The 26,439-nt window shown below is 38.9% G+C and overlaps 2 protein-coding genes across 3 annotated transcripts in view; one reads left to right on the forward strand and one right to left on the reverse strand.

Moving 5' to 3' along the window:
• Positions 1-14,233, forward strand: part of abhd12 (abhydrolase domain containing 12, lysophospholipase) — a 28,328-nt gene extending 14,095 nt beyond the window's left edge. For both annotated transcript variants that reach the window (XM_081721432.1, XM_027024591.3), the window contains 12 exons: positions 4,395-4,516; positions 6,282-6,387; positions 7,246-7,365; positions 7,455-7,485; positions 7,655-7,700; positions 7,945-8,074; positions 8,254-8,291; positions 8,536-8,615; positions 8,994-9,076; positions 10,302-10,380; positions 10,624-10,751; positions 10,929-14,233. In XM_081721432.1, the coding sequence (XP_081577558.1) occupies positions 4,395-4,516; positions 6,282-6,387; positions 7,246-7,365; positions 7,455-7,485; positions 7,655-7,700; positions 7,945-8,074; positions 8,254-8,291; positions 8,536-8,615; positions 8,994-9,076; positions 10,302-10,380; positions 10,624-10,751; positions 10,929-10,962 (997 nt within the window). In that variant the 3' untranslated portion in view covers positions 10,963-14,233. The remainder of the gene's footprint in view (positions 1-4,394; positions 4,517-6,281; positions 6,388-7,245; positions 7,366-7,454; positions 7,486-7,654; positions 7,701-7,944; positions 8,075-8,253; positions 8,292-8,535; positions 8,616-8,993; positions 9,077-10,301; positions 10,381-10,623; positions 10,752-10,928) is intronic.
• A 7,941-nt stretch (positions 14,234-22,174) lies between these two features.
• Positions 22,175-26,161, reverse strand: ankrd1a (ankyrin repeat domain 1a (cardiac muscle)). The gene is made up of 9 exons (XM_027024580.3): positions 25,932-26,161; positions 25,187-25,369; positions 24,825-24,950; positions 24,618-24,725; positions 24,277-24,375; positions 23,859-23,957; positions 23,550-23,648; positions 23,178-23,276; positions 22,175-22,367 (listed from the first exon to the last, which is right to left on the reverse strand). The coding sequence occupies exons 1-9, from the start codon at positions 25,956-25,958 to the stop codon at positions 22,275-22,277; spliced, it is 933 nt and encodes a 310-aa protein (XP_026880381.1). The 5' UTR covers positions 25,959-26,161; the 3' UTR covers positions 22,175-22,274.
• Positions 26,162-26,439: the final 278 nt, after the last annotated feature.

Below are 26,439 nucleotides of genomic sequence, written 5' to 3' on the forward strand. Positions count from 1 at the left end.
AGAGAACGAGAGAGAGAAAGAGACGGAGAGGGAGAGGGAGAGAGAGAGATGCTTTGCTGTGTCCTTAATTCGCCTTTTGCCCGTGCCATAGGGCCCATGTCCCAGGATTGGCCTATAGAGATGGCGGGCAATCTCTTAAGTTTCATGAAGCTGACTGAGCCTTGTGTCACTGTCTTAGTATGTCACTAAGGTCTAAGATGCTTTATTTCATTGTGCCACGTAGGGTTACACACTGATAACAAGAGTTGCCCCTCTTATTTTGATTGTGTTGATTCTTTGATAGCATTTTTAAAGAATCAGAATAGATGTTTTTATGAACAGGGTTAGATTATGCTGATCTCAAGGGTTGAATAAACTCTACTGCCTGGCAATAGATGTGGATTCCTCTATGAGGAATAACCCTGCATCTGTTTGCAGAATAAGGAAAACCATGGAAACCACAAAAATAAAAATGATTGTCAGACCTAACAGTTTTTATACTTAAATAAGCATCATGTGGGGTGATCATGTGGTAACTTTATACAGTGTGTAGGTATTGAATTTCAGGCACATTTTGCATCATCAAGATTAAATCTCAGATTAGAGATAATCATCTCATTTACATTTTCTAACCTGGAATTTTGTAATGCAGTCAAAAATCATTTATGTAAAAGTATAACTATTCCTACATTTTAAAAAAGTGTCAAAATAAAGCTATTTCTAAACTTTTAACCTATTGCATTAAACTATTTAAGTCCATCTATTTGACCATAAACCATATTCTAAACAGTATGAACATGATATTTACTATTTTCTAAACCTAAGTGAATTGTATTAATTGTGCTAAATTTAAAATGACGAATTTGCCTTCTTTGACAAGCTCAAGCGTCTACTCATGGAAATATATTAGCCAGAAGCTAAAAAAAAGAGAAACCCAGAATCAGTTATCTCTGCAGAGCCACAGTCTGTCTGGTCATGGGGGCCCAAGACTCACTGACGCGTGTGGGGAGTGAAGGCCAGCCCGCATGGTCTGGTCCCACAGAAGAGCTACTGTAGCTCAAATTGCTGACCGAGTCCATGTCGGCTATGATGGAGAGGCATCAGAACACGCAGCATATTGCAGCTTGCTGTGTATGGTGCTGTGTGGCCACAGACAGGTCAAAGTGCCCATGCTGACACCTGTTTACTACCGAAAGCACCTACAGTGGGCACATTAAATTCAGAACTGGACCATGGAACAATGGGAAAAGTTGTCTTGGTCTGATGAATCATGTTTTTGTGTGTCTGTGTGTCTGTCTGTGTGTCTGTCTGTGTGTGTGTGATATATATATATATATATATATATATATATCTCACACACACACAAACACCAAAACATGATTCATCAGACCAAGACAACCTATATAATTTCTACATCCAAAATAAACAAACATACTGGACTTTGGATTTGGGGTGTGTAAGACTGAGAATGGTAAGCTTCTCATATTGAAGTAATTTATTGATTTGAATAATTTGGCTTCTGCTTTCTACTTGCATCCTGACTGCACACTCTCTGATTATGTCTGTGTTTAGAGTCCAGATTAAACAAATAACTTGAATTTTAAAAATAAAAAAACTTGCCTTCTCCCATTTCATAAATTTAGTTCTGTGTCCAGGTAAGACCTAAATAAACATGACCATGCCGTCATTTCTAGCTGGACTACTGCAACGGTATTCCAACAAGGCTTTTCAGAAAGACCATTGATGCTAAGCAGGACTCAGAGTAGTGAGCATATTACCCCAGTGCTCAGCTACTTTAACTGGCTTCCAGATTGATGTCGCAAAAGATTTCAAATTGCTACAACTAAAATCATCAGTTTCAGCTGGTTTACAAATGACACATTGATTTTCCAGTTATTCATTATCATAACAGAATACTTTCTCTGTAAAACCAATAACACTTTAAAGTTAATTAATTTAATTTCGAGGTTAAATGAATTAATTTACACAATCTAACCCTAAACTAAACTCTAGCTAACAGTAACTCTTTACATTGAAGCTCTTTGTTTGCTGCATCACAGTCACAGTTCATATGTTGACTTTTGGGGTGTCAGATTGGATTGATAAGGAAACTACTAAAATGAGATCACCATCTGTTGGCTTCCTGTGTGTAGCCTGAGATATTATTACAGCAGCAGACTGACCACTCTATGAAATATGAATTGGTTATCTTGTAATGCTGAAGAGAAATAACCTTGCAAGCTAGATATTAATCGCTGTTAGCTAAAGCAAGTTCGATTGTATCTTATCTGCTACTAGGTATTCAAGTAGATAAGAGTCTGGTTTGTACATTACATACAGAAAGTTTTCAGACCCTTTTGAGATTTATGAAATGTTTTGCAAATGTTTTAAAAATAAAAGACTGAAATGTCACATTTTGAAATAAGTATTCAGACATACATACAGTATATACCAGCCAATAGCAGATACCACACACAAGAACAAGCTCATGCATGCACCAACTGTCTCCCCACAACCAGTCTGACAAGCAGTGTAATGAGAGCAATTTAAGTATAGAGTATAGTGTGGCTGAGATTAACACTAACACACACTACACACACACACACACACACACACACACACACACACACAATAAGCCTTGCCTTAAGCACACACTTTTATAAAACAACTGGATGTGTAGCTGGTTATACCAGTTGTTCAGGACTAGACATTCAATGGTTTCAGGAAAAGCTGCAGTGAGCGCATGCATGTAGCTACTGGCTTTCGCTGGCTGCTGCCGCTCTGATTTTGTATACAGTGCAACATGCCCCTGCTGCACCATTACCCAACAACTTACTCTCTGTCTGTCTATCTGTGTCTCTCTCTCCGTTCCCTTCTTGATATCTTTTGTTTGCATCACCTCGTCTCCCTATACAGCTTATTCCGTACTATTCTCTGCCTCTCTGAGTACCTCTCTCTTTCTCGCTGATGTATACGAACACTCTTAATCGTTGTCTTACTCGCTTTCTCTAACACGCACCTACATGCCAGCATATTCTCTCTCTCCTGAAGCTTACTGAGCAGTGCCTTCTCTTTACCGTGTGCCACAGTCTCTTTGTTCCAAAGTAACAAACCTGTCGTGGCGACTTAAAGCAGGGTGGGTGGTGGGGGGTCGGCGTGGGTATGTGAGCGTGTGAAGATGCACATGTGTGTGTGTTCCATGAGGATGGATGTCTGTATGTAATGAAAGAATACAGTAACGGATCCGGTCTAGTGAGAGTTAAAGACGGAAACAGAGCTCCACTGTGTTATTGTCATGTTCGCCTTCCCGCCCCTTGTAACCATCCTTCCACTGATTATTTCACGTGGTCTGATACTGTGCTCTCTCTCTCTCTCTCTCTCTCTCTCTCTCTCTTTCAAAACCACAGGGGAAACGGGTAAGATGACAAAAGAGAAAAAATTAACTATTTGTCACACAGACACAAAAGTGTCTCTTGTGTGGTTTTGTCTGAAATATTATTTTCAAAAAAGAAACAGATGGAAGTACAACTAGTCCTGTATTTTTTTTTTTTTTTTTCTGTACCATTTTGTTGTAATTCTAGAACAAAATTCACATAAAACAAAAAATGTATCTGCCATGAAATGATTACTGGTTAAGGCTTGGGGTAGGGCTGCATAGTGCATTATTCTACTAAAAAATATTCAGTTTGATCTTTGCATGCATGTGTGTTCATGCATATTTCTGTTTGTAAGTCTGTCTGTGGGTTTTCCTACAGGACTGGTCTGATGTCTAGTTTGTGTTTGTAAGTCTGTCTGTGGGTTTTCCTACAGGACTGGTCTGATGTCTAGTTTGTGTTTGTAAGTGTCTGTGGGTTTTCCTACAGGACTGGTCTGATGTCTAGTTTGTGTTTGTAAGTCTGTCTGTGTGGGTTTTCCTACAGGACTGGTCTGATGTCTAGTTTGTGTTTGTAAGTGTCTGTGGGTTTTCCTACAGGACTGGTCTGATGTCTAGATTGTGTTTTTAAGTGTCTGTGTGGGTTTTCCTACAGGACTGGTCTGATGTCTAGTTTGTGTTTGTAAGTGTCTGTGTGGGTTTTTATACAAGACCGATCTGATGTCTAGATTGTGTTTGTAAGTGTCTGTGTGGGTTTTTATACAAGACTGGTCTGATGTCTAGATTGTGTTTGTAAGTGTCTGTGTGGGTTTTCCTACAGGACTGGTCTGATGTCTAGTTTGTGTTTGTAAGTGTCTGTGTGGGTTTTTATACAAGACCAATCTGATGTCTAGATTGTGTTTGTAAGTGTCTGTGTGGGTTTTTATACAAGACTGGTCTGATGTCTAGATTGTGTTTGTAAGTGTCTGTGTGGGTTTTCCTACAGGACTGGTCTAATGTCTAGATTGTGTTTTTAAGTCTGTCTGTGTGGATTTTCCTACAGGACTGGTCTGAGATGTAGGATGAGGAGAATTTTCCTGTGGCTTTTGGGAATATACATTGCTATTCCCTTTATCATCAAGCTCTGTCCCTCCATTCAGGCCAAGCTGGTATTTCTAAACTTTGGTGAGTATAAAATCATAACGATTTTTAATTTAAACATTTTTTTTCCTCATTGCAACTTTATATATTCTAATTAATTGTTTGGTTGTTTTTTGAAAAGCACAAAGAACAAGGAAAAGTATTGTTATTCACATGAAAGAATAGTCCTTTCACGACAAACAAATAAATGTATAGTTAGGCTGGATATGAAAATGGAAATACTTTAATGTAGTAAAAGTGCAGTGTGGAAGTGTGTTCTTTAGGCTACTTCTGGTGCAGACTCTTACTAGAACTACTCAGTGGTTCTCACTGAACAATGCTAACATTACACTCATGTTTCTTTATCCATTGTTGTATATTTCATTAAATAAAAATGCAACTTTATTGTTTTTCTGTTATTAGTCTGCAATCTGGTGTCAACCAGAGGGGCATGGGTTCTCCTTCTGATGTTTCTTCCTCTAGCACTAGGGCTGTTTTGCCAGTTTTAGCTTGTTCATTAGGAGTCTGGTCCCTGATTCACTGTAAAACTGTTTTTTGTAAAGCTGCTTTGTGAATTTGAATGAATATATTTCAGTAGGTCTTGATAGAACAGTGTTGAGTGCTTTACCTTTGATAAATTCAACATTAAACTTGTTCATGGATTGGCTGTGAGATTCTGGCTGCTGGCTCCAGCACATTGCACTACGTTACACTGCGTTACATTGTTACACTGTGTAACATTACTGGTACTGCTTATGTATGTGAATGGAGTGGCAGAAACCTCCGCTCCTTTGCTCAACTCCGCTCTGGTGTCTGCTCTCTGTTTCCCACTCCTTACTCCCCATTCAAGCCTGAAAAAATGCTTCTGCAAGTTTTTCATATATATTTCATATACATACAAAAAAAAAACCCCAACCACCCACCACTAATGTTGTTTAGCCAACTGTGCATTAGGCATGGACACATTCCTGTTCATGGAGAGCTATGTCGTGTTTGTGAGAGTTGTGTCTTTTTAGATTACACAGCAAATCCGTTGTGATGGAGGTGACCTAATGGCACTCATGTTCATTGTTAGGAGTTTTAATTAGACACTGATATTTTTGATTCTTTTCATGGTCTCTGTGAAAAGCTTACAAAGCGTCTAGGTTTATTAAAACTGTACAATGCAATTCCATTATGGGCCGTTCTCATTTGTTGAACTGGAGTGGTACTGGAGTGGTACTGGAGTGAGAGAGAACACCAGTGCTTCAGCTTTATGAAAATCCAGTCCTCGCTCTGGATGAAACTGCCCGGATCCCGTCTCGCTGTGCTCTGCTCGCATGCTCTGGTCTACACCACGATGCTTGTCACCTAAATCACAGGAAGTGAAAGTGTTTGCGTGAGTCTGTGTATGCAGGAAGTGGTACAGGATGTATGACTGTCTTGTGAGACCCAATGAGGCAACTAAATGACTTGTTAATTTGTGGATTCTAAATGAATAGTTAAAATCATAGACTTAGAGCTTTTATTTAGAGAGTTGATATTATTACTTCAATTGTGCCAATTCTCTTGTATTTTTATGTGGTGGGATCAAATAGTAAAATCAAATAAATCATATTTGACAGAACTAAAAACTATAAATAAAATGTTGTATTGTGGATATGGTAAAGTGTTTTGAATGGGAGCAAAAGGTATCACTGTAATGACCCTGTCATCATCAAAGACGTGTGCGGGCCCTGGGGTTCCTGACGAGGAGAGTGTGGATTTCCCTTCCACATTTCTGTCTGTCTAATACTGTTTTTCTCCCCATCTTTGTCTTTTTCTCACTTAGTGAGGGTACCGTATTTTATTGATCTAAAGAGGCCGCAGGATCAGGGGTTGAACCACACATGCAACTTCTATCTTCAGCCGGAGGACGGGGTTCATGTTGGAGTGTGGTGAGAGCCCTAAACCATTCTCTCTCTATAGGATCAGCATGCAGGGGCCTCACTTCTCTGTGTGTGTGCGTGCGTGCTTGTGTATAGTTCTAGAAACTGTAAAGAGGAATATGTGGCTGTGCGCATGCATGTGTAAGCTTTATAGTGACTTTGTGGTCACAACCCATTATGTTTAGAGTCAACAATACTTATTGAGGAGAAGAAAACCATCTCTTCCATGAAGCATGGATGCGGAGCTCTGCTGTTTGGAGGGTGTGTGAGCTACAGGGAATTTGTTCAGAACTGATGAATGCAGCTTTTTTTTTTTTGGTGATCATTGTGAACAAGGGCCTTGTTCACAATGATCACAAAAGCCTGCAAGCCCTCACTGATGCAGAAGGGGGCAACACATTATTAGGAACTAGGGGTATGCAAACCTTTGAACAGAACCATTTTCATTATTGCCATGATTTCTTTAATGATTGTGTTATTCTCTGATGTTTAATAGTTTAATGGGAAATGCATTGAAAATAACTGTATATATGCATGTGCATGCTTCTAAGAACTGTAGGATGTGTGAGTGTGTGTTCATCGAAACTGTAGGGGTGTGTATATAATGCGTACATGTATAAATGTGTGCGCGTTCGTACGCACTTAGCATTAATCATTAATATTGTGATGCATACATTAATGCACTTTTTGTCCACTATTAGTGGTTGTGGTTTGCATTTTATCCTTTTATTATTACATATTATTACTTATTACATATAATATTATGGTAGGCTTCATTTTTGGTTAGTCAGGTTTTCGCATGTATTTTGTACACATGGTAAATAAAGTGCTTGAATGAAATAAATGAATGAAGATAACGTCTCTCAGGCATACAGTACCAGCCGTGCTGTGGAAAGAAGCCCAGGGCAAAGGGGGAGACTGGTATGAGAGTACCCTCCACTCCACTCATCCTGTCATGCTGTATCTCCATGGCAACGCAGGCACAAGGTAATACTCGCTCAGTCTTCCTCTCGAGTTCAGAATACAGCATCTCTCGGTTGTTTACGTGTGTGTGTGTGTGTGTGTGTGAATTACAGGGGAGGTGATCACAGAGTTCAGCTTTATAAGGTAAAATGCCTATATGATATCTGCCAATTTGCATATTAGTTGTTCTGATCTGTAAGTTAAAGTAAAATATGCATATATTTTAAGTTATGGTAAGTCTGAACAAAAGTAGAACATTATTTTGTGCTGGGAGTTAACTTTACTTGAGCTGAAACCGCTCTCTCTGTTTTAGGTTCTTAGTTCATTAGGCTACCATGTAGTCACACTTGATTATAGAGGTAAGTATCTTTTATTTCTGCCAACAAGTAGAATTGGTGAACACAAGAATTTCAAACTGCAAAAGAAGGGAGTTAAGTATAGGTATGTAAAACTGAATTTGCATAAGTGAGCAAAAGGCACTGTCGACACACTCAGAGATCGTGTCTGATTGCCTGTGTGCATGTGTTTGATTTTGTGTCTGCATGTTCGGCTGAGCGTGTGATATTTATGTATGGGGTGGGTGTGTGTGTGTGTGTGTTTCAGGTTGGGGTGATTCAGAAGGCAGTCCTTCAGAAAGAGGGATGACGTTAGATGCTCTGTACATTTACCAGTGGCTGATGCAAAGAGTAAACAACAACCCACTTTACATCTGGGGACACTCCCTGGGCACTGGGTGAGGCCAGCAGGAATCTGTCAGTGCAAGCATGACCTTTAGACACTTCATTATCAAATCACCTTTTGTATCCAACTCCTCAAGAATGGGAGTGTGCTTGTGTGAGGGAGCAGGAGCAGGAGAGAGAGAGAGGAAGGGAGAAAATGACTAACACTGTCTGTTCATTCCTGGTTTTCCAGAGTGGCTACTAATTTGGTGAGACATCTATGTGACAGAGGTGAGTGTGTATAAGAGAGCGAGTGTGTGTGTGTGTGTGTGTGTGTATTGACACAACGTGATACAGAGCATATGGTTATTTCCTAATGCACTTGCAGTTATTGCTTGACATGTGGCTTTACAAGTAGGCAGTTGATTGTCAGTGTGGCGTAGGGAGGCATGGTTTTGATCTGATGCAGGTTGATTGTCAGCGTGAAGGAGGTCTGGTTTTGCACTGATGCTAGGCTCTCCTGATATGTGTTCAGGAACACCACCAGCCGCTGTTATCCTGGAGTCTCCATTCACCAACATTAGGGAGGAGGCCAAAAGCCACCCTTTCTCTATGGTAGGAGTTACACGTGTCTAAACACACAGCACGCACACTTCGCACTTGTGTATAAGACAGAGAGGGCTCTATAGAGACAGAGAAATGCATCAAATAAATTGGGTAAAGATGTGCCTTCCCTAAGGCTAGAAATGGACATGCAAATCTCTGCTTTTCATACAGCACGGACAATTCTGTGTGTGTATATGCATCAATATGCGTGTCCTTGTGGGTTGGTGCTAGGGAGAAATTTTCTGAACATTGCGCATTGTGTTTTTACATTCCATCAGCTGGTTAGTTTATTCTAACTAATGTCTGTTCTTAGCTCTCTGTATCCAGACATCATTTATGACAGTGGAAGAGATTGAGCTTGGTGTCTTGTGTATCGTTTTCTCATAGGTTTACAGATATCTGCCAGGCTTTGAGTGGTTCTTTTTGGATGCCATCACTGCAAATGACATCCGGTTTGCCAGTGATGAGAAGTATGTGTTTCTCTCTCTCTCTCTCTCTCTCTCTCTCTCTCTCTCTCTACCCTTTTACTTTAGCCTCTAAGTGTACATCGGAAGCTGCAATAATAGAAGAATAATAATACGGCTGTATTTATGACGCATCTATTTTTACTCAAGACACTGCTGTTTATGGAGACACTGCTGGCACAGACATAGCAACACAACACATGGCATCTAGTGTTCTGCATGGATCTGGGGAAGCTGATATGTGGTGTACTGTTGCCCATGCAAATATAGCAGAGCACACAGTTTTATAAATACGCAGAAGCATAGTAGAGAATCGGAAACCGAACATTTTCTTGCCATGCAACAATGGTTATGAGAGATTTGTCATGGTAAAAAGCCCTATACGCTCAGATACACATGAACAGGGGATTCAGGCTTCCCTTTTTTGACTATAGCCTAGCCTAGATGGGAAAACAATGTGTAGGGGATTTGGAAATCTAATGATTTACTAAAGAAATAAGAACATATACAAAACAACCCTCAAACCCAAGAAGGTGTGTTTTCTTCCGGTAGATGTTCCTAGACATGTGCATATATAGAACAGAGATGAGCTCCAAGATGGGAAAACCTTCATGCCAAACGGCCATCTGGTTAGCGCCTGACTGAGTTTCCAAAACGAATCCCTAGTCTATTTTAAAGTTGTATAGAATTAGTCGAAGTTTAGGAAGACATCTCTGTTGTAGCTTTAACCTACCACTTGCGATAGACTTGTTGTGACTTTTCTGAAAATCTGAACATCTTTCTCTGGTCCATGATTGTATCTAAGTATATTGCATGAAATGGTAATTCATACTAAAGCCTCAAAAAATCAAAAGACATGAATAGAAGGCAGGACCATATACAAGGCAGAGACAAAGTCAGGTAGTTCTATATAATCAGACACTAACCTCAGCTGTTACCTCACTATGGTACGTTTCACTATCATTTATCTATAAAAAAAACAAAAAAACAATACTATACAGTGGTGAATTTAACTAGCTAACACAGACATTAACTCTACATATACACCACACACAGCCACACAGAGACATTAACTCTGCATATACACCACACACAGACATTAGCTCTACATATATACACCACACAGGCACACAGACATTAACTCTACATGTACACCACATGCAACACACTCGATGCTTGATTATGTCCATGAATTTGCCTAATTTTCTGAAACTGTTTCATTCTCCATCAGTGTGAATCATATTTCCTGTCCTGTGCTAATTCTCCATGCTGAGGATGATACTGTTGTCCCATTTCCCCTGGGTAAAAAGGTAAAAGATTTTAGCAGATTCAAAAATGTTTCCCTGGTATAACAAACCAGGTGGATGTTACTGATGCTGAAGCTACTGACGTGCTCAGACTTTCTGTTCTAATCCTATAGACTTGGAGGCAACCAAAGAGTTTAGTTGCAAGCCAAAATTAATGCTCACAATTCAATTGGTCAGGTTCTTCGGGAACATCTGAATAACAGTGGCTTGTTTCCTGTTGCTAATGGATTTATTATCCTTCTGCAGCTGTACAATATGGCAGCTCAGTCCAAGAGTCTGAGTGGACACAAGGTGCAGTTCGTCCCCTTCCAGAGTTCTCTAGGCTACCGACACAAGTTCATCTACCGGAGCCCACAGCTGCCACACATACTCAGGTATAGCACAGCACAGTCACAAAACATGCATATAAAACGTAAAAGTTATGAATCATGTTAATTATATTGGTTAGGGTGGCCTAATATAAGAGGGAAAATATGATTTGTTCTGGCAAAAGCAAACTAGCCCTTTTCTCTCTCTCTCTCTCCCGTCTCCCCATCCCTTCCTTCGTTTAGTGACTTCCTTGGCACGACTCATCCCCATGCATAGCTCAAGCTCCAGCTGTCTGCTGCCCTCAGACTCAGTTAGAAACACACACACACACCTCTTTCTCCACTGTATATGCGCACACACACAAGTGCTCGCTCTCTCTCACACACACACACACACCTCTTTCTCCACTGTATATGCGCACACACACAAGTGCTCGCTCTCTCTCACACACACACACACACACCTCTTTCTCCACTGTATATGCGCACACACAAGTGCTCGCTCTCTCTCTCACTCACACACACACACACACACACACACACACACACACACACACACACTCCTCTTTCTCCACTGTATATGCACACATACACATGCGCTCTCTCTCTCACACACACACACACACAAACACAAACACACACACACTCACTCTTTCACTCACTCTCCCACTCTCACCTGTACACACACACTTTCCTCTTTCTGCACTGTATACACGCACCACATGTACTCTATGTTGGTCTTTTGCGTATCTTTGTTGACTAAAATATGTGAAGAATAAAACTTAAAACAGGGAGGGAAAGGGGGAAAGCAATAGAACGAGAGAGCGAAATGAACATTTAGCTGCTGTGTCAGATGGAGAGCTGTGTGAGCAAAACCTATGCAAACATGCAAAACTTATGCAAATATGCAAAACCTAATGAGCAAAAATTAATGAGCTTGGGTAGCAGTGACCCTGTGTAAGAGTGAGCAACTACCGCATTGTGCAGTGAAGGTGAAGTTGGAAAGTGTGTAAGGCGGTGGAGAAGAGATTGCAGAGCATGATGGTTATTTACAATCTGAACATGTTATCTGTTATTTCCAGCAGGAAGCGTCTATACTGCAGATATACTGTATAAGTCAGAAAAATAGTTTAATGGACACATTTGTCAGTTCTTATATCAGGTGAAGTGAATGGAGTTTTTCTCATTATTGTTTAGCTGAAATGATTTTGCTTTTTGTCTTTTGGTTTTAGAATTATCTTTCTACTAAAAATGACCCCTTTCCTCTGTTAGAACAGAATTACTATGGTTACTGAGTATCGCTACGGTTATCCAAGTTCAAAGTCGTGTGTTGGTGCTGTATGCATTTCACACTGACATTTAATAATGTCAGCAATTAGGCTATATCTACTGGGTGTCTGACCACTCTGTATTTTAAATATGATACTTAATACTTAATGTAATGTTGCTCTTTTTGTGGAAGTGAAAAGTTGGGTGTCATTCCCTCAAAGGTGGCTCATTTTTAGTGTGCATTAAAAAAAAATTGTATTTATGAAAAATCACCTATGATTTTCTATTTTAGCATCCTCATTCAAGGTACTAATGATTTATATTTTTGTCCAAAATATAACCCATATTTAGATATTGAATTTTAGCTTAGATCTGAAGTTTTGTAACGGTTATGAAGTTGTTGTTGTTTTTTGTTTTTTTTATTAACAAATTCCTTTAATCACAGTAAACCTTGTTTTTCCAGTTAGACTGCTTTATATTTTGCCCTTCCATTTAATCTTTCTTTGCACATTCCAGACATTTGGTGGCATCTGTGCAGTTTTAGAATATCTGGTATTTCTTCATTTGCCCAAAAATGTTTACTAAAATTAATTTATTTTCTCACCCTTGCATGAAATTCGTTCACCTAAAACTTGAATCAAAAAGATAATTAGTAAAAATGAGTAAAAAGTCAATAATTGACAAGTCATTGATTAGTTTGCTAGTATGCTTGGTTTAAAGTTATTGTCAGTTTTAGGGATACATCCTTTTGGGTCAGTGTTACTTTTTTTTTTGCCATTGATGTCCCCAGTTTCTGAAAATAGATTTCTAGTTAATCTGTTTTCCAGTGTCCAATTGTCAAGGTAGCACATGGCAACATCGTCATTTGCATATAACTGCACACTGACCATAGCTTTAAACAAGCATTTACTTTTGTAAACATTTCATTTCAGAAAGAGACTCTTCCTTTTTGTGTAGTATGCAACTGCAAAGAAAACAATACTTCACTCCCTGCTCTGATTTTGTCGCACTAATCCGAAAGACTGCAGTGACATGTTGAGCAATAACGTACTGTACTTTGTTTAATTTGTGAAATTATTTTCATCATGCATCTTATGTATTATAAGTCATTGGTAATAAATAGCTCAGCAAGATATCATTATGAATTTAAGAATTTGTGTAAGTAAAAAAAGTAATGAGGACTAGACATCTTTTAAGTCTGGAGAGCAGTGCTTCACAATGTAGCCCATAGAAAAGCCCTTTCAGACCATATCTGTTTTTAACTCAAAACGGAAACCTAGATGCTCCAAGGGCACTACTACCTGAGATCAAATGCTATTGTGGTTATTATTTGTGTTACTATGGAAGGGACAGGTAGTGGTAAGGGAACTATGGATTGGCTAGTATTATATGCTTGACAATGCTCTCTCCCTTTAGCTTTCAATTGTATTAGATTAAATTGTGTTAGCATTTTTGTATGAATCATCATCTAAGAGATGCAACCTACTATGCATTTTCATTTTAGAAATTTGCATACATCAAATTTTAATATACAAAAGGCAGTAGGCTGTGAATGGGATTGTAACCTGTATAAGTTTGTAGGGGCTAGTTTCTGCATGTGAGCTTCAGTGTTCATAACTTGCTGTACTCCCTGTAAAAAAATAATAATAATAAAAAATAAAAAAAAAGGCTTTTTCTTAAAGTCCCAAAATAGAATTTTTACTTAAGGATAATTTTATATATATTTTTTCTTCTATCATGTGACTGACCAAAGCTTCAGAAGGACAATTGAATTGCAATTATTTTGTTTGTTCTTTCTTTTTTGTCTTTCTTGGCAAGGGATGGGATTTAGGGTTTTGGGAGTTGAATAGGTGTGGGAGGCATATATAATCTAAATGGTATGACCACAGATGGTAATGCACACCGAATGCAAAACATGATTTTACTCTGTATTAGATTCTCACATTCTAGATAAGCTGCCCTTGCTACCTAAAGCCCGGGTATTGAGGTTCTCACCTCGGATGCTATGCTGCCTTCGTTGAATATGACCAAGCACACTTTTGAGCATATTTTACATGTCTTTTAAATCAAGTTAATTTTTATTTACAAAAAAATGAAATATAAAAATCTCTTGTGTTAAACAAACAGCTTTTTTTTTTTTTCTTTTCAAATATTGTAAGTGATTTACAGTTCTTTGGATTTTTATGTTGTGTTTTTTAAAGCTGCTAAACCTTATTACTAGACGTCTAGAAGATTGTGTATGGTTTATCTGTTGGTAAATAATAAAGGTTTGAACTCGTGCCTTCTGTGTGTATTCTGTGTGTACTGGACATGCATTCTGTGTATGTTCTGTGTGTATTGTGGTAATATACATATACTTTTGGAAATACTAAGGGTAATACTAAGGTCTAATAATAGCTTTGAAATTGCAGATTTTCACATTTCACGTTATAGCAAAAGCAATAATTGTGTATGCACGTAGTGATCAGTTAACGAGGACAAATTTGGTGATCAAATAGATGAATAATGCTTTGCAAAGAATGAATTGAAAGCAAATTGTTCCATCCATTGGAAAAGTATTACTTTATAAAATGTACTTTTATAGGCTATAACCTCTCTTTATATTGAGAATAAAGCCATGGAAACATGAATGCTTATTCATTTGAAGGAATTTTGTTACGTCATAATGTGGTGTTTGAGCGAAGATAAACACCTATACTATAGTATAGTAAAACACACACTTGATTTCTTTGTAATTGCACTCAGTACATTCATTCTTTTAAAATCAATTTTAAAGTTATGCTCCAAGTAATTAATTTATTAGACTCAACATGCGTACCTAATTTGTACCTAAACAGTGCTGACTCCAGTGCTGTTTACACATATAACATGCCACCCATATGTAAAAGGAGAGCATTGCTGATTATGTGCTTGGGTTCCATAACTGATTGGCATTATTGCCTAGTCACTTTTAGATAGCGACAGCCAATTACTCCTTTCTACATTTAAAGACCACTTTACCCTTACTCTTAATGTATTGCATTGGCTCTTGCCAGATAGCTTTCTGTTTTTTGGAAAATGGCAGTAGTTGCTGGACTATGTCACTACGTGTGAAGGTGTACCAGTTGTTGTCAAGGGGAAGAGAGTTCAGAGCTGCTACAGAGCTCCAGTGCGCTGTCCAAGGTACTGAACCACCTCCACACCCCGGTCAAGCACTCCTGTTGTGGCCCTAAGCCAGCACGTGGGGGCACAGGGGTGGGATATCAAGCGAACCATGCATGGTTGGTCACCGTTTATGACTCGAACCCCCACGTCCTCCTGGATCCTCCTGGAAAGATACGTTTCTACGTCTAGACTCCACCTACAACCACTTATTTTTCCCCCCTGTCTTTCATTCCCCTCTCTGTCCTCAACGAAAATTCCAATTTCGTAGCTCTCGAGTGTGTTCATCCCATGCAGACGATTCCGTAATAAGGTAATAATAACTTCCTTTTTTATATTGGCAATTAGTTCGATTAAATATGTTAATAGAGGCGATCACATTGCAAGTCTTGCAAACCGCAGGATACGTCCCTCAAGTTTCATAGGAACACCAATACTCCCCTTCGCCTTTGAGAAATAAACTTCAGATGAGTAGCCTCACTACACTGAATCTGTAACCTAAGAGGCGTGCGCTAGGTGGACAAACTTATTTCATAAGTCTGCATGTAGGACGAAGCTAATGTTTCCTCGTCCAAGCGAAGATGTGTTAACACCACATGGGGGATGTTTTATGTTAATATGATGTGCCTTTTATAAGCTCTTTTTGTATTCTTTTACTTTGGCTTTCTTTAGTTCTCAATAATGCATTTTTATGTTTGGTTTCCTTATTGTTCATTTCATTAAACTCTTCAGTTAGAGACTCACGTTTGCTTCTTCCTTTTTCCAGAAGATTCTTCGCCAGTGACTCTAACGTTATACTTCTTCCAGTCTGGTCCTAGTTTCTCATTGTTTTGAATTGCCCTGTTTATCTCTCATAGGTTGGCCTCAAAATGATATCTATTTACCTGTGGAACTTTTGCAGTAGGCTTTAATAGAATTTTTTTTACATTACATTTTTGTTTCTCCAGACTTTTGATAAATTACTGAGGGCTAATGTTATACTTAAACATTTCAGAGTTCTCCACTAGTCTCTGACAGATGAGTCAAACTCATCAGAAACATGCTCATCAAGAGAGATAAATGACCAATTGAATAATAACTGGTACTGTAGCCTATAACCTCTTCAGATGTTACATGTAATTTATTTAACACAAACTTTAACACACTTAAAAAAAACTAGCATGAAAAGATCTGTTACCCATTCCTCCTCATACATTACTTCATGAGTTATCTATACAGTAAGATATATAATCGACTTTACATTGGAGAAACCAAGAGAAAGCTTGCTGATTATTTTATGGACCAACTTCAAACCATTAGAATTAAGGAATTATCATTTCTAGTGGCAAATGATTTTTAATGCTAAAGGACATACATACATTAATGACATACCTGTTTGCATCGCCAGTTGTTCCTATGGCAGCAATGAAATTAGGAAGCTCAAAGAAAAGGAACTGATAGCTCATCTAGCAGTTGTAGCAGACTACCAAATGAAGTACCTGAAGAGCTGATGAAGGTACCTGAGTACAATAAGCTGTCCATTCTCGAGGCCTTGGAGACTGCCAAGCAAAAATTGACACAAGAGAATTAGAAGCCAGGAGAATAAACAGGATGTTCTCCCATGAGCCATCCAAAGTGTACTGTCAGTAGCAGGGTAACCGCATAAGGCCAGACCCACCAAAGCTGGATATTGAACTATACTGGAAAAGTATGATAATGTAGTATTATACTAGAATTACTCCACAGAAGCCTCCCTGAGAAGGATCCAGTAACAGTTACTTTGTCTGAAGAAGCCAACTGCACTCACATGAGTGCCAGGCAGCACTGAGGCAGTTCCATCCAACTCCCGGCTGATATGATGCCTATGCACAACAGGGAAGCTCCTGTCAGGTGAAGATAGACTACAAATCCTCCCTGTGGTGAAAGTTTGATCTGGTTAGGGTGGGCATTCTCTCACCCCTGGGACATGAACAGGAACCAGGACCCCTCTGGTGCCATAATGCGGAGCAACAAAGCCATGAAACAGCCTAGCTCATGGCTTATCAGGCTGCTCTGGCTTTCTGACCCTATCCCTTCTTCTTAGGTTTCATAAAGCCCACAGATTAGAAGTCAGGAAACTCCTGGTTATACTTCAAGGAACTGTGACCATAAATTCCAACAGATTCAAGCCCTTACCAGGCCAACCAACTTTCCTCATCCCACAGAGATATGTTCACAGATGTTTCCCTTTTCCACAGATTCATAAAGTAACAACTTACCATTTAACTTATTATGATGTCAAATGGTAATCAAGCAGTAATGTAGGGATATTTGAAAATAATTTTGGAATTGTGATGTTTGCTTCTATTATTTGATGTGTCCATTGTTTCATTATTCTTTTCATTAATTGTTTCTTATTACTTTGCATTATTCATCCTGATAAATTCGCTTTTATTTTCTCTACCTCACATTCATTGTAAACAAATTGTTAACCACTCCTAATTGTGTTTACTAGAAATCTTATATGAACCAATTAGACAAAATATACTAGTCAGTAGTTTGTAACGTCTAGAAAAATAGCAAAGGAATTAAACTGATTATCCAATTGCTACACCTGTCCTGGGATTTGATGCTTTATTTACAAATGTCTTTCTAAGACCATGAGATAAAAATCAGTAGTAAATGTATGATTTTCTTTGTTTAATTGCTTTGTGGTGGATCTTACTAGAATGCCCTACAGGAATTCCTTTCCCTAATTGTGAAAACAAAAGCTATTGAATATGTAAGAACATGCCCTGTCCCCAACATATACCCGGAAAGTTCGACCCCTGTAACGTAGTCGGTCGAGTGCCACAGGGCGTGGAGCAGGATGCACAGACTCCCTCGACTGTGAATGATGTTTATTAACATAAAACATAGACGACAACGGTGGCACTCATAACACTTACGGTGATCATGACTACACACTTAACATTAACCAACGAACACATGCACATTAATATGTGAATACATAAGCCAACGTTACGGTTACAGCGATGATCACAGAGATCGATATTAACACATAAGTAGCCACAATCACCAAAAGGGAGCACACACTGACAGGGGTTTAAATAGATATACAAACATGTAACAGTAAACCTTGTGCAGGTGTGCTATCCCAGCGGGACATGGTTACAAACTATACAAATGTGAATCCCCCTGGACGCGACGGGCCGTACCACGTGACTCATGGGGGCGAAGCATTCCGTGACACCCCCTACTCAGACTGAGTATGAAGTGTGAAACAGAAATGGACCCACAAGAGGATCCGTGAAAAGAAGACCCCCCCCAGAACTTCTGTGAGGGGAGATTAAGACTCAAACCTTTCTTTTGAAACAAAGTCAATTGCCTCTCACTAAGAACAGACTCGAATTCCTTGTTACAATATTTTATCGTTTATACTTGCATTGTTTTTTGGTTCTGCTTAGTTTCTTATATTTTCATTTGCATTCATTAGAATTTGCTCACCACAGCTGATATCACAGCTAAGCAAGCTTGCTTGATAATTGTGACTGAAACTTCATCATACGACCGGCAAAAACGGAAGGATGAGATGTCCGGCCAGTGGTACCCAAACCTACTACTGAAGGCTTATCCGGAAAGGCCTAGGACTCTCTAACCATGACAGCTTCAAAAATCCAATCCTGCGATTCAGAAAGCCTAGTCATCTCATCAAAATTGGCCTACATCGCTCATGCAGGGTTGAGCCATCAATGTGATGGAAAACATATCATCTCAGTGCCATCCACACAGTTGGATGGAAAATGGACACTCTCTTTCAATGCCAACTAGATGGTTTGACATGATCATGAGTTTGTAAGAACATGCATTTTTAAATTACCAGTTGGTATCAATAGTAATGGTACAGTTTCTATAAAATTTGGAGGCTGCGGATATTGGTTTTGGAGTGGCACAACCACTGAAAGTGGTATGCCAGAAATGAATGAGATATCGATTCACTAATCCATCTCGCAAGGATATACAGGAGTGACATCGGAATGCCATTAGCACTGGATAAGTGTGGTCGGATGTTTACAGGGAGAGGAAAGGTCGTTAGAACTGAGGGGATTGTGCTGAAAGGCAACATAGCAGATGTTGAGGACAGTTATGTGTACTTTGGAATCCCACAGGCAAATGGGAACCACAAGGAAAGCAACTACAGCCACCTACAAAGAGTGAGACAAGTCCTGAGAAGTCAGCTGAATGGGAAGAAACAAGATCTGGGCTCTCAGCAACCAAAGGAACAAAGCTGTACGGACGCGAAAAAAGCAGATTAGAGGGTGCAAAGGGATCCAGTTAACATTCACACTGCTGCTACAAGTAGATAGCAGAGGGTTTCCATCTTCAAACCACAGCCATCCTTTTTATAAAAACAAAATGGCAGAAAATGTTTTCATCTGCAAGGTTGGTTTACATTAGACTGATGCTAAGGGAGCTTCACACAAGTCTGATACATTTGATTCTCCAAGTCTAGGTCATGATTTTAGATTTCAACTGGAATATTATAGAAATCTTGTTATTCCTTTCCTTTTTTTTTTGTTTTTGCCTGCCAACATCCCCCTCTTCAGAGGACCTTTTTGATTTTTGTTAGTTCTAATGGATGGTTAACAGATCAGTGCAGGGGTCCTATGTAGTGGGAGGACATATATAACACAACTGGGTGAAAGAATAAAACTCAAGCAGAACAACTGTAATATCATCAGTGGTAGAACCATAGTACATAAAATGATCAATATGTGTGTACCCATCCATTCTTACATAGTGAACCTAAAAGAAGTTAATTGTCATCAACATCATTATAGTACATGGTACATGATGTGTGTATGTATGTACATGCATGGAAGTTCAAGAATGTGTTTTAAATTGTGGTAAGCGAAGAGGGTGATTTGACTTGCACATATAATCTAGCTATACTTTATTCTACTAGTTCTGATCATTTTCAGTGTAGGTGATTAATGAGGGGTGCCAAAGTTAAACTGAGTTGTGGGGTTTTGTTTTTGAGGGATACAGACAATTTTTCTATTGACATATGATCTAACATTACGTTTTTCCAGTGTGCATTGCTGATGTGATTTTTTGTTTTCCGTTTCATGAGGATGCTTAGTGACACACAAAGTGTAATATTTTCATTATGTAAGTCAATAATCGATGTGTAAAGTTTGTGTAGTTGATTGGTATAGTTTGACAATGATGTTGGCAAGTCTAATGTATTTTCTTGCAGATTTATTTTACAACAGATCTTGATGGTATACAACAGATCTTGATGGTATTCTAAAAAGTTTTGTTCTCAGCGCCAAATTTATGAGACAGCTGCGAAAAATGGTTTTGTTGTGTTCTTGTGGAATATGTGCTTAAAATGTGTGATGCCTTTAAGAAGAAAGATGTTTTTTATTTATGAGAAAGTCAGGGTTGCTCCAAGTGGGTGTGCAATTAGTTGGTGAGAGTGAGCAGTTTGTGATCATGTGAAATTTCCAGCAAGCTATCAGAGTGGTTGTGACTGGTGTTTTTAAGTATTTGACTGATAAATGTTAAGTCTAAAATTCTGATATCTTTGCATAGTGCTTGTTCTAAATCTATCCATGAATTATCTGTCTGATTGGGTTTCATCCATCTTAATATGTATTATTGAGTAGCTAGAAAGTAATTATAGCAATTTGGAGCTACTAACCCCCCATGGATCTTAGAATTCTGTAATAAGGTCAGTTTGATTCTTGGTGTTATATTTTTTCAGTAGTACTAAGTGAAAGTGGAATCTAACTTTTTAAACTAGGTTGTGGGAGGTTGCACAGGAATAATTGAGAATATGTCATTAATATTTGGTAATATTGTCATATTTATAGCTGTTTGACTGATGACGGGGAAAGAGAGAGTTTCTGGAGGGACATTCTGATGCTCATGTATGTAATATAGTTGGGGGAATAGGTAATGTTTGGTACGTTTTGTCTTGTGTATTCATACCTATTGGAAGGATAATATATTTTGACCAGTTGATGGAATAATCTGAGATTTTGGGATAGTTCTGAATGGATTGTGTAAATTCTGTTTTTGAGGTTGATGGATTTTGTAGAAAGAGAACGATGTCATCTGCATAAAAAATTATTTTATGTTCTGAGTTTGGTGTCTATATTCCTTTTTATAGCTGTTAATCCAGGGTTGCAACGGACCTCTGCAGGAGTGCAGTTCTTAGTGATGAGGGCTGGAATCTCCAGCTAAAGTGGTATGAATCAGAACTGAAATGTAATTTCACAAATGAAGAAAATATGAAAGAATCCCAGCAGTTTCAAAGAAACCAAAATATTTATTAAAATATAAATTAAAGTAATTCAATAATTTACAGCATTTTAAAATGGAATCACACAAGTTGTAATAAATACAAAAATACATTTGAAAAGTAAAAGTACACATTATCTTTATACATTAAGTGTTGTACATTCAATAAACTATGCACACATTAACTGACTCCACATGTCAGACCTGCATCATCTCAAAAGACCAACAATCCACAGACCAGAATTATGCATCTTCATCATCTCAAAAGGCCAACATCCACAGACCAGAATGATGCATCTTCATCATCTCAAAAGACCAACAATCCACAGACCAGAATTATGCATCTTCATCATCTCAAAAGGCCAACATCCACAGACCAGAATGATGCATTTGCATCCTCACCAAATGGAAACATCCACAGTCCAGGCACTTTCTGTTCACTGTCTGTTCCAGCTGTATAAACATGCTCGAGCAATGCTGTGGCAAAAGCTTTCACTTAGACAAAATACACACAATATAGCACAAGAAAAAGTCAACAGATATCAAAAAATTACATTACATTTGAAAAAGTAACATTACATTCAAAGATGTCACAAACACAGTGATTTTGCTTGCACATTAATAAGCCATTCTTGCAATTTTTAGAATTTAACTTCATCAAACATTATACACAAATTAATTCTTCCTTTTTCAATTGCTCTTCATTTTCAAACTTTAAAGCAAATCACATATTCAATAAAACACATTGTTATTGGCATTGCTGTCTGAATGCACATGCAATACTGTCTTGTCACTCTGTTGTACTCACTCACTCTCTCTCTCTCTCTCTCTCTCTCTCTCTCTCTCTCTCTCTCTCTCTCTCTCTCTCTCTCTCTCGCTCTCTCTCTCTACATTCTCTTACATGCATCATGGCTAAGGAAGAGGTGCATCCTCCTTAAAGTTAAATAGGATGTCTTTAGCACCATTTTGCCATGCTAGAAGGATCTCCATTGGTGTCTTTCCATCCTACAAAAATAACAGAAAAGAAGAATTAAAAAAAAAAAGAAAATGATAAAATCCAAGTTAAAATGTAAAGAGTTTCCAAAACCATCCCTATAGTCGATGTATTCTGGCAATTGTTATAAATGAATTATACAATAAGCTCAGTGGTTAAGGTACTTGACTTGTAATCAGAAGGTTGCTGGTTCAAGCCCAACCACAGCCGAGTTGCCACTGTTAGGCCCCTGAGCAAGGCCCTAAACCCTCAGTTGCTCAAATTGTACTCAGTCACAATTGTAAATCCCTTTGGATAAAAGCATCAGCTAAATGCCACAAATAAGATAAATGTCGTTATTAAATAACGTAATTTAACACTGACATGCATATATTAACTCCATCCTTGCGTCTACCCTTTACGACAAGACTTTCTCATAGATAGGACCCTGAACCAATATCAAAGCTTTTCTCATGTGGTATCTAAAATGGACAGCAGAGGGCAGTATGTGCTTAGGTAACGTTACAGCAATCTAAAACTGTAAAAAAGGAAAGTTGCAAACTCAATTAGCTCTCTCGTTCCATTGGCATAAACGAAGTCTTCATATATATTGATTATTTTAAATATGTGGTTTTGTTAATCTCAACTTGCTACAATAGACTTAAAAAAATCTAAATTTGGCACTAATATCATTTTTCTCTTCATATTAACCACATAAATTGCTGATAATGCTTTGCACCCCTCTGATGAGTAGCCTGATTTTAACCTATGCTGCAGTATGCAATAGCATTTTCTCTATATTTCTGAACCCCTGCTGTTTGCCTCTAATAGTTTGAACTCACATTATTTATGGCTTTCAGCGTAGCTCCATACATCAGTAGCAGTTTGATCATTTTGAATCTGTTGATCCTCACTGCATCATGCAAGGGCGTGTCTCCTTCCTATAAAAAACAAAACAAAACAAAACACATCACATAAATAAAGGAACACAAGAATCACAACCAATTGTCCCACATTTCTATCACTGATCCAACAAAGAAACTTCCATTCATATTTTTCCAGATCAGTTCACAGAAAGCAAATATCCACCTTTCCACTGAATACCTGGTCATATTTTATTTTGCCATAACCAAAGGCTCCAGTGCCTGAATACTAAGTACTGTGTACTGAATCTGTCATCAGTTTCAAAATGAGGTTGCGCACTTATCTCTTACCCTGTCTCTAGCGTTGATGTCTGCTCCACAGTGGATTAGATACTCGGCACACTCATAATGGCCTGTCCTCACCGCCACATGCAGGGGAGTGCTATATAGCTGTAATCACAAAGTACGCCCATTGCTTAGTCAGAATGAGCTCTAGTGCACTGATTTCATTTACTGATTTAGTCCTGTTTGGTCAGAAAATGACTTGGTAAATCAGTTTCATGGAGTAGTTCGAAGCCTCGATTGGTTTCTGTCTTCTTCTAGTTTTAACTCAGATGACAGTATCAAAGGAAATGATCTGTCAGTGCCGACACTCCCTACCTTGTCTCTGGAGATGATTTTGCCTCCCTTGTTAAGCAGTAGTTCCAGGGCAGGCAGGCTACCCCCCCTGCAGGCCGAGTGCACAGCTGTGGCATCCAGCTACAACACACGCATTCATGGCAAGTAAAGGTGCACTATTATTCTCAGTGGATGAAATTTCTGGTGAATAAAAAATTAAAGCATTAAAATGAAATTAAAGTAACAAGAAATAAAATTAACGCTAAGCAACTCATGACTGAGTGTCTTTTCTCCTCGGCAACCACTTTGAGTGTATTTGGATCCAGCTGAACGTTTTCCATTGACAGAGTCGTTTACTGCAAGTCAGGGCTTGTGCTTAGCAACCCTTTTCCCAGTGAGCATTTCAGTTACTATGTATTGTTCATGCTGACTCTTTGCTTTAGCAGTGAAGCAGTCTAACCTTGTCCCTGTCCTCAATGGAGGCTCCGGCCTCCAAGAGTCTCTTCATGATGTCAATGTGACCTTGGAAACAGGCTTTATGCAGAGCAGAGCGTTTGAACTGAGAGACAAACAAGACATAAATGACTCCAGTGCCATGTGAAATATAAAAAATGTGAAATACAACGCTTTGGTTGCATATCTTATGCAGCATGCAATGTTTTTTTCTGTAAACACTGCATGCTTTAGTTTATATTGATGGCTCTTCCCCATATGAGTATTTGCTAAAGAAATTAAAGAATCATCTGCACAGGTAGATGACATCCTGCTGCATGGAGCACTGGCTGCACTACTGAGACTCACTTGATCACAGGCATTGGGATCTCCACCGGCAGACAGGTACTTCTCCACCACAGCGAGCTTATTTTCCACAACAGCTGTAAGAAACAGGTCCTGATCCACTATCTTAGGCTGCAACACAGCACCGTAGACATAGCATGGAAGTTGCACCTTCAGTTTCACTGATATTAGTTATATGATAAAATCTCTCTCTTTCTCTCTCTCTCTTACCAGGATCTCAGGCTCAGGTTCTTTCTTTTGTGATTTGAGCTTCCTCTCTTTCCTCATCTTCCTCAGCTGGAGAATGTTGAAGAGATCATCTACAGTCTCCAACTTCAGGTGCCCTAACTGGTCAATCTGAGAGATGAGGTGAGAGTGAGTGAGAGCAAGAAAATGTACAAAACCAGTTTTACCCCTTTTTTGTCTGAAATATCATGACTGTCCATTACTAATGGTGTTATCACTAACAAAAAAGACATGTCCTTTGTGGTGTTATGTGTGCATGGCAGTTAAACAATAATCATGGTTTTTATTTCTCAGGAGCTCACTAGGATTGTAATCAGCTACTTCTAGATGCTTTCATGTCATCTTACATTGAGGGTCAATTGAGGTTCGTTCTGGGTGAGGTTGTAATTCTTGCTCGCTGCACTTAGGTCTTCACAGATCTGGAAGCCATCCTGTTTCTCACAGTTAACAGTTGTTTCATATTCTCCTGCTGTGTATACATCTACGCAGACATTGCCCACATCTTTCCTCTCGCATCTTTTCCCCGTGACCTGTGATTGGACAACACACTTGTCAATCTTTTTGCTATGCCATTTTTCTCCTGTTTATAGCAGCCACAAAGAAACAAGTTTAATGTTAGCAATGAAGATTCGTGGGCTGGGGTAAGTGGGGCATGCAGTGCTTTAGAATATTTGAATTATTCTCATGAATTCATTTGTACTATTTAAAATAAGAGGACATTCCCTAGAGCAGTGGAGCTATTTGAGACATGTCGGATCAGACTTAATCACCAAGAGAGTTTTAGTAATAGCATCTGTTAGGCTCTCTCTCTCTCTCTCTCTCTCTCTCTCTCTCTCTCTCTCTCTCTAAACTTGTGGCATAAGGATGTGCATATGCACAGGAAAACAACGTGTGTGTGTGTGTGTGTGTGTGTGTGTGTGTGAGATTGTCTGGTTATCAAGTTCTTAGGTAATACTGTAACAAGGCAAACACTTCAGTATGCATAACAAATAAATAACAAATAATAACAACAACAACAAAAAAAACATCTGCAAAAGTGGACAAAACAATCCAAAACACAACTGCAATTCAAGCAGGGCACAGAATTCTTACCAAATCTTCAACTCGTAGTAATCCCATTTTAATGATTTGTTGTTAATTGGCTGGTCTCTCTTTTTCTGAGCTAATTTCCTTTTCACTCAACAACTGATTTTTCTCTTTCACTCTCTCTCTGTGTCTCTCTCACTCTCTTGGTCTGTGGTGATGGAAGCAATAGTTCACTGGCTCACGTGGAGTCTCAAAGCGCCTGTCTCTACTCTGGAAGGCTCTCTATGGATCTCCTCTCTGTCATCTGTTGTGTATATATATATATATAGTCACATTCTGGGAGGGACCATTACAATGTGAGACAGTGAGATCATCCCTCACTCTCCTTTGACCTCCACTCAGGCGACTCATCATGAGTCATTACCGCATTTGATGTCACCATTTTGGTATCTCAAAAAACAAATTCCAGTGGCTTGAGACACCTTGAAATCATATCGCTTGTCCCGCACCCATACCCTAAACAGGCCAAAGCTCAGAGGGAAAAGCACGGCTCTCCTTATGACTGGATTGGGTC

The sequence above is a fragment of the Electrophorus electricus genome, chromosome 10, assembly GCF_041902795.1.
Source record: "Electrophorus electricus isolate QZ-2024a chromosome 10, ASM4190279v1, whole genome shotgun sequence".
Taxonomy (NCBI): Eukaryota; Metazoa; Chordata; class Actinopteri; order Gymnotiformes; family Gymnotidae; genus Electrophorus; species Electrophorus electricus.